This window comes from Toxorhynchites rutilus, chromosome 2 (assembly GCF_029784135.1).
Source record: "Toxorhynchites rutilus septentrionalis strain SRP chromosome 2, ASM2978413v1, whole genome shotgun sequence".
NCBI lineage: Eukaryota > Metazoa > Arthropoda > Insecta > Diptera > Culicidae > Toxorhynchites > Toxorhynchites rutilus.
The window spans coordinates 295,714,721-295,727,108 of NC_073745.1; the positions used below are offsets into that span (position 1 = coordinate 295,714,721).

General features: G+C 34.3%; 1 protein-coding gene across 6 annotated transcripts in view; it reads left to right on the top strand.

Annotated features, from left to right (window-relative positions):
• LOC129770691 (serine/threonine-protein kinase N) overlaps positions 1 to 12,388 on the top strand; it is a 222,466-nt gene that overhangs the window by 121,084 nt on the left and 88,994 nt on the right. For all 6 annotated transcript variants that reach the window (XM_055773669.1, XM_055773665.1, XM_055773668.1 and 3 more), the window contains one exon: positions 6,207 to 6,525. In XM_055773669.1, the coding sequence (XP_055629644.1) occupies positions 6,207 to 6,525 (319 nt within the window). The remainder of the gene's footprint in view (positions 1 to 6,206; positions 6,526 to 12,388) is intronic.

A 12,388-nucleotide genomic window follows, 5' to 3' on the forward strand; every position in this document is an offset into this window, starting at 1 on the left:
TTATAGTGACGAACCAGCTAAAATGTGTTGAAGGTCACTATAATAGAGAGAAAAAAAGTCATTTATAGACTTGAGAAATTCATCATTGAACTTTACTCAGTGCAAAAAAGTGTTCGGTTGGTGCTTAGAGGTACGAACGGGAGTTGACGTAGGACTTTGATTGTTTGGAATAATGCTTGTGAATTGAGTTCTCCTTTAAAACTCCAAATGGTAGCCTTGAAAAGAACCGTTTGTTGTATGGACTGGATATCAAACGGGTTGTTAGTATTAAACTGGTAGAAAGTATCCCGAACCATTAATTAATAGTGCAGTCACAGAAATATAGAATTTTATTAACATAGAAGGTCTTTCTTCACTGCCTCGTCGATATTATACTTGTCCGGAACATTATAGGTGGGAAAATGTAATCGCTTTTATTTATTCGTTTTAACCCGGCATGATTCCATAAGTATTCATTGTTACTGCACACTACTCACTTCCCCTACCACATGAAAAAGCTCACTAAAAATAGCGTATTCACATAGAAGCAGTAGCCAACTAAGTGTAAACATAATTGTTTATGTAAAAGAAAGTAGCTGTGGAATAGCAGCGATTTCATGAACCCACTCCACCATCTACATCTCCCTTATTTCTATCACTCTGACTAGAATAAGTTTGATAAAATGAATTGTTGCACAAAACTTCGTATTATACACAACATTCACGGGAACTGCTGAAAGAAAGTTCGCATAATACAGAATTTACATTCGCACACAATCGTGAAATATGCTTCTTTGTTCGTTAAATTGTTCACTTGTTTTATTATCTTCACTGTTTGTGATTTATAAGCGAAATAAAAGAAAAAAATAATTTGTTATAATATATATCTTATTCTCAATTTCTTAGGGTGACTGCTCTATAGAGGAATTATAAAAACGTTGTCTCTGGTGAAAATTCAAACCCTGATTCACATTTAATTGCGAACACGGTGCGCAAAATTCGTGCCAACAGTACTATGAGTTCAACATAGCCAATGAATAAGCAGTAGATTGACTCAATATTCGATTTGAAGAGGCCGAAATATATTCGCTCCGGACGATCCGTAAAAAATATCACAGTTGTTGAAGGAAGCCACACCGTACCGAATTTTGACAAAGGATTTAGGAATCCATTCCCCCAGGGACCAAATAACACAAGAGTCAAATGCACCAGACCATCAACAGCACCGTACATTCTAGGATTGTTGACGTTTTTGCGACAATTTGCAAATTAGTGACTACGTCAATGAGCAAAATTACCGTATCTGGAACTTCGAGAATCCAAGGAATTTTGGTGCGGATTATGCACTAGAAGTTTCATTGGACTATTTTTGACGTGGTCTTCAATTTCTATACTGGGGTGTAAGTTTTTAATTTTTCAAACAGGAGCCTTATGTTTGGGTGTACGGTTTTGAGTGTTATTACTACTTCTCGACTAAACGAAGGAGTGCAATAATCATCTAATTCGAAAGAAAAAATGTGTAGTGTGAAAATGTGAGATTTTTGTTTTTCTCTGTGTGTGGGCTGTCATACAAATGAAACACAAATTTCTGCATAACTCGGAAACTAATCAAGCAAATGGAGCCAAATTTGGCATGTGAAGGTTTTACGGGGCACGAAACGTTTCTATGGTGAATACATTCCCCTCCCCCCGTCTCTAAGGGGGGCTGCCAGACAAACGAAACACAAACTTCTGCATAACTCGAGGTTTCTGGGTATGAGAAATGTTTCTATAATGGTATGACACCCCTCCCTTCTCGTGAATGAAGAGGGGGTCCCATAAAAATATTACACATATTTCAACCAAAAATATTCCAACCAAACATGACAATTGCAAATTTTCGGAAAATTTTGGAGGAAAAAAGGAAAATTCGGAAAATTAAAGTCCTATATGTTCTACAATTAAATAGTGACAAGTGCTGTTAGTCCATTTGATGTTTGCGCTAGCGAAATTGATCTTTGTTCGAAACTGGAAATGGAATTTAATGTGATGAAACGCACTCCTATATCTTCTTCTATCTATACCAAAAAATGATCGCCGGATGTGTTGATAAGAGTAGAACTCGAGGGAGGAATTGTCCGATTTAGGGCTGTCTTTATGCTATCATATTTTCTGTATAAAATATTTTTTCCATGTAACGGAGAAACATGTTATTTGCAAGTGGTTGAAAAATCTTGAACGAGAATTGTGTCTGAGAATAATCTGATATTATAATGATGAATTTTGTTAGAAATGCTAGGAATTTTATAGTAAAAGGTAAATTCAACGGTGTCGAACAGAAAATCAATCAATGAACAGTGATAAAGTGTCTGCGATTGGACCCATGAACTTGCTCATAGTAAGAAAACGTGTATGTTTGAAGGTATTGACAACAAAAAACAAATTTTGGGCGGAACGAAGTTTGCCGGGTCAGCTAGTAACAAATAAATATACATATGTCATGATTGGTCTGCGGTTGATACATGGCGTCGGCTGGCAACAAAAGCTCTATAAATATGCTCGTTCTGTCCAACCATAATTCCTATTTTGCTACAGTACTGAACAGACGTGCAAAATTTTCCGCCTCAGAATATGCACAAAGCAAACATAATTCAGAGCTTGCACCATCGCAAAGGAGCAAAGCAGGAGAGAAATATGAGCTAGGCGAGTATATAATAAATCTTATTTCCAATGTCAACAAATCAGCATTCATAAGTCACCGGACTAAACATTCCAAATGCCTTTTCTCAAGGTCATGATATAGAGCTGCAGTTTTCCTAATTGGCGTTTTTCAAGGATAATGGCGAATGAACTGAAGTTGTTTTAAGCCTCTATGCTTTAACACTACTTCTATTAATTGACCTCTATACTTGCTTTAGCCTGCGAGTAGCCAACATACACGTATAGAAGCTACTCAAGTACGCGGAGCATTTGTGAAGCTTCATAGAGCGCCAGTGTTTGGATTTCGATCAAAATCGTATAATACACAATGTGTCATGCAAGTAACCTCTCACGAACATATAACCAAATATGAGAGGATCATTCAGATACTTGTATGAGTGACAGTAATCACTTGTGTTACACTAAATGATTAAACCAAGAGAGGAACGAAGACTGTTCTTTGCATATTCGAGCTGTATCTAACATCGCAAACCATTTTCGAAGCCTGCATACAAGTTTGAATCGCATATATACCGCATATGAACCGCTCCACTATAGCGAAACCCACTGCACAGACAAGTGCAAAGCAATAAATGATACAAGATAAATTACGTCATCATTCGGTCACCATTTGCGGAGAGCAACGAATGGGAAAAAAGAGCGGTGTTGCTAGTAAAACTATGCAGTCTATATGAATATATTATTTTTTATATTTTTTTAAAGCTGGGTTTTTTACATAACATATCCAAAATCAGAGAGGCGTTTTTTGTCTTTGAGTTATAATTTTTAAAGTTATGGTCGACGGTCCAAAAAAATTTTTTTCACGAAAATGACTTCATTCAAAAATTCATATCTTTTGAACTACTAGACCAATTTATATGATTGACATATGAAATTGAAGCCAAGTCTTTTTTGAAAAAAAAATACACTAGTGAGAACATTGGATTCTAGTCGCCATAGATCTAGTCTCGTTGCGTAGGAATATTGAATGAAGACTGAGAACATGCATCACAAAAAAATAATTACTCAAAAACGAAAACAACACCTCTCTGGTTTTTGGATATGTTATGTAGAAAACCCTCAGCTTTTAAAAAAAATATAAAAAAATATAGCGCCCTTGGTTGCTAGGCCAGGTAAACTTCTTCTTCTTGAATGGCGATAACGTTCCCTGTGGAAATTTTGGCGTCTCAACGTATGCATTAACTAGCGTCATTTATTCATACTTAATGCCAAATAACACGCCTTGGATGTATTCCGAGGGGCAAGCTCTAGAATACGCGTGACCACAGTGCAAGTCGAAGGAAATTTCTCTGACGAAAAATCCCCCGGCCAGAATGGGAATCGAACCTGAACACCCGGCATGGTAATGTGAGACGCTAACCACTCGGCCACGGGTGCACCATGTAAACTATAAAAAACAAATGCAATCAGTAATCACTTTTCACGAAAATCTGAGAACCACCAATAGTGGTTTGGCAAGAAATGGTTTTCATGTTTTCTTTGGAAAAATTACAATCTTAATTTTGTTTGAAGTCAAGATAGTGATAAAGTGTATTGGGCGAAGTTTGAGAGAATATTAAAATAAGGACTTTTGTCAAAGACGGCAACTTTCTATCCAATTTTGTTTCAAGTAAAGATAGCGATATAATACTGTATTGGGAAAATTTTGGAAAACATTAAAATATGGGCTTTTTTCAAGGACGCAAATTATTTATCCTCTTGATTTTTTTTAAATTTCCAGCTTTAAATTTGTTTTAATGAAAATTTACACAATCTCCTATATTTCATTCTTTGACCACAATTTTATAGATATTATAGTTTCAAGCCAGAAATTGAAAATGAAAGAAAAAGTCAGGTCCTTTCAAAAAAATCACCTAGATTTTTTTTAGAGATTTCAAATAGGTGAAAATTGTTAATGTATTCACACCTACAAATTCTCACTGCAATCTGAGATGGTCAGTCGAGTTGGTAGAAAATTCTTCAATAAGAATACTAATTTCGAGATGTGATCAACTTGTTTATTGTTATCGCGAAAACAAGAATGAATAATGAATCAATCATCTCCATCTGCTTCTACGAAACCACGCAAACCATCGGCCTTTTTCAATTTTCTACTGAAGTGTCAATGAAGATGAAATTTCGATGCATTTAAAAATATATCCAAAATGATAAACAATCGAATTGAATAAAAAACTACATAATCCTTTGTCAACAATACGGTCGTGTCCTGGACACCTCCTTCTAAAATTTTTACATGGAATTGAATGTATAGAGGAAAAAAGATTAAAAAAATTGAAAAAAGAAAAAAAAATCCTCGCTTTGGTAATACAAAGTTGGTTTGATTTATTATATTTAATCATTCAGTATACCAATCTCATATCTATCCGCTATCAACCGCAAACGCCAAACTTTCGTGGAAATACGAATGGAGTTCCACAAATAAAGCTTTGTATGCTGACAGGGCCAGATCTACCAAGCTAGGAAAAAGTTTTTTTTTTGTTCTAAATTTGATTACGAACATGCCACGCGTTCTGCAGACGCGATTATTCATCCGCCTGTTTAAAAATTCCTCATACAGAATGGAACCTCAGACCTCGCGAGAATACGGATAAACTTTTCGCATTCATCCAGGGAGAACTCCACAAACCCCCTGCAGAGGCCTTTTTTGATGATGATTTGGATGAAAACTAAACCAAGCGCGCGCGTGTTGTGTGTGTGTTTGTGTGCAAGCTATTCCGGGCCAGCCGGTGAACACCGGCTGAGGAATGATAAAAAAAAGAGAATAAAAACACCTAAAATGTATGATAATTCCATGCAAATTGTGTTTTCTCGTGTGGACTTCGTGAGAGCTTCCTCTCGCCTCCTTGGCCGTATGCAAAGCAATTTGGACCCATCTTCCGTCCGTTGTGGCACCAGAAGGAGCCTTCGAGACATAGACACTGCCACCTTTCCCGCGCGACGATCGGTGATTGGGGAGCAGTGAGACACGTGATTTGAATTTCAATGTTGTTTGCTGTCTGGGAAAGGCGAAAAAATGGGAAAAAAAGTAAAACATCTGGTGTAAGTAACGGTTATCTTGCCGCTACTTTTGCCCTCCAATATGAAGGCGCCAACTCACTTACCCTTTCTTATCGGTGTTGTGCCTCTCGGTGACCCACACGTTTTTGTTCGTGTTCTCTTTGCGTCTGATTTGTAAGTCAATTTGTGCTATTAACAGCAGCTTAATTGGATTAAACCCCTTTGGGAACGGCGTATAACCTAGAAACCTGACACCTTTCTGCGCTATGACCTAGCGAAACAAGCTCCCTCAATGTTGCAGTTTACCTGATTTAGGAGAACAGTTTCTTGCGTGCTGAAACATGTGACCGATTTGGAGGCAGTCGTTATTCATCGCACGTATGTCACCGCTAAATTTCGCGCGAGCGCGCACCTTGAAAACCTTTCGTTCCGAAACATGCATATCGCAGAAGTTCAAGTTCAAGTGGATTTATCACTCGTGTGTGCACCAACGTTTCTCATAGCGTTTCTCTTTTCGTCTCTTTTCTCAGGGGGATTACATCAAACATCCGGTCCTGTACGAGCTCAGCCACAAATATGGACTCGCCGACAATCTGCCCGAGAGTCTGCTGCCTAACCGACTGGAGGAGATCAAAGAAGCCATCCGGCGAGAGATCCGGAAGGAGCTCAAAATCAAAGAGGGAGCCGAAAAGCTCCGTGAAGTGGCCACCGACAGACGCTCGCTGTCGGATGTGGCCTCGATAGTGAAGAAGAGCAACAACAAACTGGCGGAACTCAAATCGGAACTGCACGAGCTGGAAAGCCAGATCATACTGACACAGGGCAACAGTGTTAGCAGCAATGGGCAAGGTAAGTCGCACGCAATCGCCATTCCATGAGGCGCCTTCCGAAAAATCCCATCCGAAAAAAGAACATGACACGCCAATCTTCAATTATTGGATTTTGTTGCATCATGTGTTCAACGTTGGCGCGATAATGTTAACGAACTTTGATTACTGCATTGCCTGCGCGTTGTCCGATGCTTGCATTCGCATAAGTTTGGGGAGAAAGAAAGCGGGTAGCATAAGACACAATGCAATCCAATTATCGTTAATTCCGAAGCGATTTTATGCCAGTGCTGTAATATGACACTGATTCAATAATAACAGGAACTCAACCGATTAGTGGCGACTGTTCATGTGATGCACGGTTATACGCGCACCTGTGTTCATTACCAACACCAATAAATGTCAGAAAAGAGTACTCGATTCTCCATTTCATTCGTGCCATCCATATCAACGGCAATTAAAAGTTTTATTCAGCAAATGCATGTCCCATCGTTGCAAATACAATACAAACTCGATTATCCGAATATTCTATAGAACTTTCCGAAATATATCAGTGAATGGTAGGCTCTTGATCTTTTGTTTTGGGCATGCCTTACAGATGGATAGTTGAATGATTTCTGTATTGATAAATCATACTGAAATAATTTTTTTCCCGTTTGCACTTAATTTTTAGTCCTTTATTGCGTTATCCGAGGTGACCTTGCCAGACCTCGGATAATCGGGGTTCTACTGTGAGTAGTAATTGGATTAAGTCTAGTTCCATGTTTCCTCGACTGGTTTTGCACTTTGTAATATAGCATTATCATGAAGCAATGTTACTCTATGTTGCCTTTCTTAGATAATATGGTCGTTTTACATAGAAAGCTGGAATTGACCATTCGATGTCGGTAGCGTTCTGAACGAACGGTTTCGCCGGGTTTTAGTAACTCATTATATTGGATTGCCCGGAAGGTAAATACCGATGTTTTTTTCTATATAAATAAACATGATTTGGGGTCCGTTCCTCACGATTTAACTCGAGAACGATTGATGTGTCTTAGTCTGCGTCTGGTTTGAATGCTAAAACAAATTATGAAAACCATTCGGAAAGTTAGAGTATCTATCTATATTAGAGTGCCAATGGATGTATGGGAAAAAAATGACCTTCGAATTTTTAAAGCGAACTTGATTAAAAATGTTGATTCCCACGAAAAACTACCCTATGCAAAATATCAGCTCAATCGGATTTCATTGACTAGTGTCGCACAGCCCTCAAAGTTTGAGTTTTTTGAAAACCGAAAAATCACCCAATGAGTGAATGAAGGAAATTCGGGGTTTTCGAAAAAAAAATTGCAAATGTCTTCAAATTGCATGAAACGTCAAGATTTAGTGTCATCTCGAAATATTTTTTTTCAAAAATTGACACCGTGGGTTATCCCGAAAAAAAAATTGGCAAAAATTGACTTTTTGGCACATAGTCGTTTTCCCGTGTGAGAAAAATCGATTTTCGACGAAAATTTTTTTCTCGAGATAACAGTAAATCTCGACGTTTCATGTAATTCTAAGACAGTTGGCACGAAAAACTTTTTTTTTTAAAACTCCAATTTACCTGGTTACCGGGTGATTTTTAGATTATCAGAAAACTTAAATTTTGACATCTGCGACAATAGTAAATGAAGTCCGAATGAGCTAATATTTTGCATAGGGCATTTTATCGTGCAAATCAACATTTCGCAGGGAGTCCCGTATGAAAAATTGATATGACGATTATCATTGGCACCCTAAATCATACGTTTTACCTCGTATTCCGAAAAAATCCCAGTGTCGATTTTTGACAAAAAAAAAATTTCGAGATGACACTAGATCTTGACGTTTTATGCAATTTGAAGACATTTGGCATCAGAAATTTTTTTCGAAAACCCCGATTTCCTTTACTTCTCCCATGGGTGATTTGTTTATTTGCTTATAAAAATATTTATAAAACAATTTATTTTTAAGAAATTACATTTTTTATAACATTATTTCAAACTCGTAAAATTTCTTCTATTAAATCAATTAATAATAGAAGAAATTTTACGAGTTTGAAATAATGCTATAAAAAATGTAATTTCTTAAAAATAAATTGTTTTATAAATATTTTTATCGATATTTTACTCGTTTACCTTGAGTTGGGACCGCGTATGCAGTACTGCAAATGGGTTGTTTTCTACTCTTATATGGCAGATTGGAGATTAAATTTTATGCTCGATGGGTTCCAGACACCATCTAAGTACAGGAAAACCTTTTTTTGTGCGGGGGATAGGGACCGCATAAACAAATCGTGCAAAACTTTACCAGTAGCTTTAAAAAACCGTGTTCGGTACACATTTAAAAAAAAACTTTTTTTGTGCGGTAGATAGATACATTTTTTGTAAGAGATTATTTTACCACATGAAGAGAAGAAAGTTTTCCATTCACATTGAACACTAATTTGATACGGAGAAGTGAATTTTCATTCATAATTTCTATTTGAAAAGTGTTCATTTTGTCTGGAAACCCATTATTATCTTTGACGCTCCACTGACTCGTAAAACAAGTCCAATGACGTGCCGTTCACTTTATTTTTACCGCGAAATGTATGTTGTATGAAATGTTTTTTTTTCGTTTTCTGGATCTTAAGATGGCCTTTCGAGTTACTGTTCTTAAACGTTTTTGCTTCGATTAGCATTCAATGCGAAGACAACATGTATCCCGGAATTGTTGAAACGCTGCAGAATTGGAGGTACTTTATGATGATTCTAGTCAAACGAAACAGAAACTAGCAGAATCATTGGGCGTGACACGACAAGCTAACAAAATCATTTTGAATCTAAAACTGGAATCGAGATTTTCAACTTGCAATTTGAAATATGTAATCAAAATCCGTATTATGGAATAAGAATATCTCTAAAATCGATATCTGGAAAAGCTAGCATTTGAATCTAGGGAAATGAATTTCAAAGTGAAGAATTAAAATTTTAGATCTGAATATGGTACTACAATTCGAATCTAAGCTGAAACTCCAAAACAAAATAAACGTAGAATCCAAATCTGAAAAGCTAATCCAAGATCTGAATCTGAAATCTGTATCCAAAACCTATAGTCTGAATCTAGATTTGAGATTTGAATCTGGTATTTAAATCTGAATATTTTAACTGAATCTGCTCTAAAGAGACTTTAACAAGAATCTGAACCGAGAATTGGGCAAATGGAAATTTAAAAAATTGAAAATCTTGGTAAAATAAAAATTAAAAAAACATAAGAATTTGAAAAAAAGGAATTGAAAATTTGAAGAATGATGAATTGAAACGATGAAACTAAGAATTGAAGAACTGAAAAATTGAACAATTGAAGAATAGAATAATCAAAGAATTGTAGAATTTATAAATTGATGAATTTACGAATTAAAGAATTGTAGAATTTATAAATTGATGAATTTACGAATTGAAGAATTGAGGGACTAAGAAATTGGCAATTCGAATAATTCGAAATTTTAATAATATAAAAATTTGAAAACTTGAAAGTTCGAAAATTTTAAGAAATTAAAAATTTAAAAGTTTAGAATTGAAGAATTGAAAAATCGAAGAATGATGAATTAAAACATTGAAAAATAAAAAAAGCAAACTGAAAAATTATTTTTTTTATAATTCGTTTATTTTTACAGGTTCAGTTATATAAATTTAAAGGAGCCGAATTCTTAACTATATTTTTATTACCATATATAATTTTTTCCTTAATTCTATGGCTAGTAAGGTAAAAACCTGATTACTCGCTTTCGATTCGGGTTTAGAAGAGTGACATATTTTCTCCAGGAAAAGGATGGGATATAAGGATATTGTAACAATGTTAAAAATTGGTGTTTAAAAAAAATTTAATATGTGAAAAATTGACAGTAAAAAAAGTCAATTACAATAAAAAAAAAATAGAAATTCTAAAGAGCTGAAGAATTGATGAATTGATAAATTGAAAAATTAAAAAATTTTAAAATTTAAAAATTCAAACATTTCAAAATTTTGAATTGTAGAAATGAAGAATTGCAAAATTGACAAGTTATATTATTCAAATAACTAAAGTATTGGGGTATTGGATAATCGCAGAATTTAAAAAAATGAATTCAAAAACTTAGAAACTTTCAAAATTTAACTTTAAAAAAAAATTAGATTAATTGAAGAATTAAAGATTTTGCAATTGGCAATTTAACACGTTAAGCCCCGATTTTTTCTTGCTGCGCTTTTCATTCAGCCCGCTTCAAGAGCGTTTGCACAATATCAGTGTCGGTCTCAGCTCCCAAAGATACTTATTGTAAAAATAGACCTAGGGACCGACGCGGGGCTCAACGTGATAGAAAAAATAAAAATTCTGATAATATAATAATTAAAATATTTAAGAAATTTAAAATTGAAAAATATTGAACTGAAGAATTAAAAATTTAAAAATTGAAGAATAATAAATTTAAAAAATGATGGTTTAGGGAATTGAAGAATCGTAAAATTGGCAAGCTATATTATTTTACAAAACTGAAGAATTGGGGTATTGGAAATCGCAGAAATAAAGAATTTAATTTGATAAAATAAAACTTAAAAATTTCTAATTTAAAAATTTTTAAAATCAAAATTACGGCAATATTTATGAACACGGCATGAATCTAAAAATCCAAGAATTGAATTGAAGAATCATTAAAATTTAAAAATTTAAGAATGATGAATTGAAAAATTAGAAAATTGAAGAACGGAAGAATCGTTGGATAATATCAGAATTAAAGAATTGAATTAAAAAATTTCAAAACTTTAAAATTTGAATTTGAAAATTATGAAATTAAACGCAAAATTACGGCAAGAACTCCAAACTCCAAGAATCCAACTATAGAAGAATTGAAGAATAGAAAAAACGAAGAAACTAAGAATTGGATGGTTAAAGAATAAAAATATTGAATAATTGTAAAAGTGATAAAATGATGAATTGAAGAGCTAGAAAATTGTAAAATTGAGAAGTTAACTAATAAAATTGTTTTAAAAAAACACAATTTTTGATAGCATAAAAATTTGAAAATTTTAAGAAATTAAAAAAATTTAAATTGAGAATTGAGGAATAGAAAAATTGAAGAATGAATAATTAAAAAATCGGAAAATTGGCAAACTGAAAAATTGATATATATTTTATTATTCGTTTATTTTTACAGGTTTAGTTTAAAATTTAATAAATTTTAAGGAGTCGATCTATATTTTTATTACTACAGGGAAACTTCGATATAACGTACCCTCGATATAACGTATACATTTCCAAAGTGTAAAGGAAATTTTTTTTCAATATTTTTTTTCTGATAGAAAAATGAATTATCTGTATTGTGATGCTAAAACAAGTTTTGTACCTTAAATCAATCCAGAAATACAGCTGGTTTTGTGATTCCGGATTCTAAATAAATCAAGCTTTAATCAACAGTACGAAGGAAAACATCATGAGAAAGGTTGGTTTTGTCTTTTGATTGAATTTATTCATTAACTTTACTAAAACAGCAACACAAGAATGTATTATGAGTACTTTATTATGCTTCGATATAATGTACAATTCGATACAACGTACAATTTTGAAAGTGAAATGTACGTTATATCGAAGTTTACCTGTATATACGAGGGTCACTATTTATATTTCGGTAATTGGCAACACTGATGTCATGTGAGTCCCTCTGACGGTTCCATCGTAAAGTTTGACATTTTTGACGATATACGTACTCAGAACATTTTGTCATACGGACGCTATTTGTTTATTTTATATTTAGTTGAAAGTTTGGTATCGGCAAAAAAATGGAACTGAATCGTGAACATTTTCGTGCGATGATTTTTTACGACTTTCAACGGATTATCACAACAAGAGTGCGTCAATCAACTTAA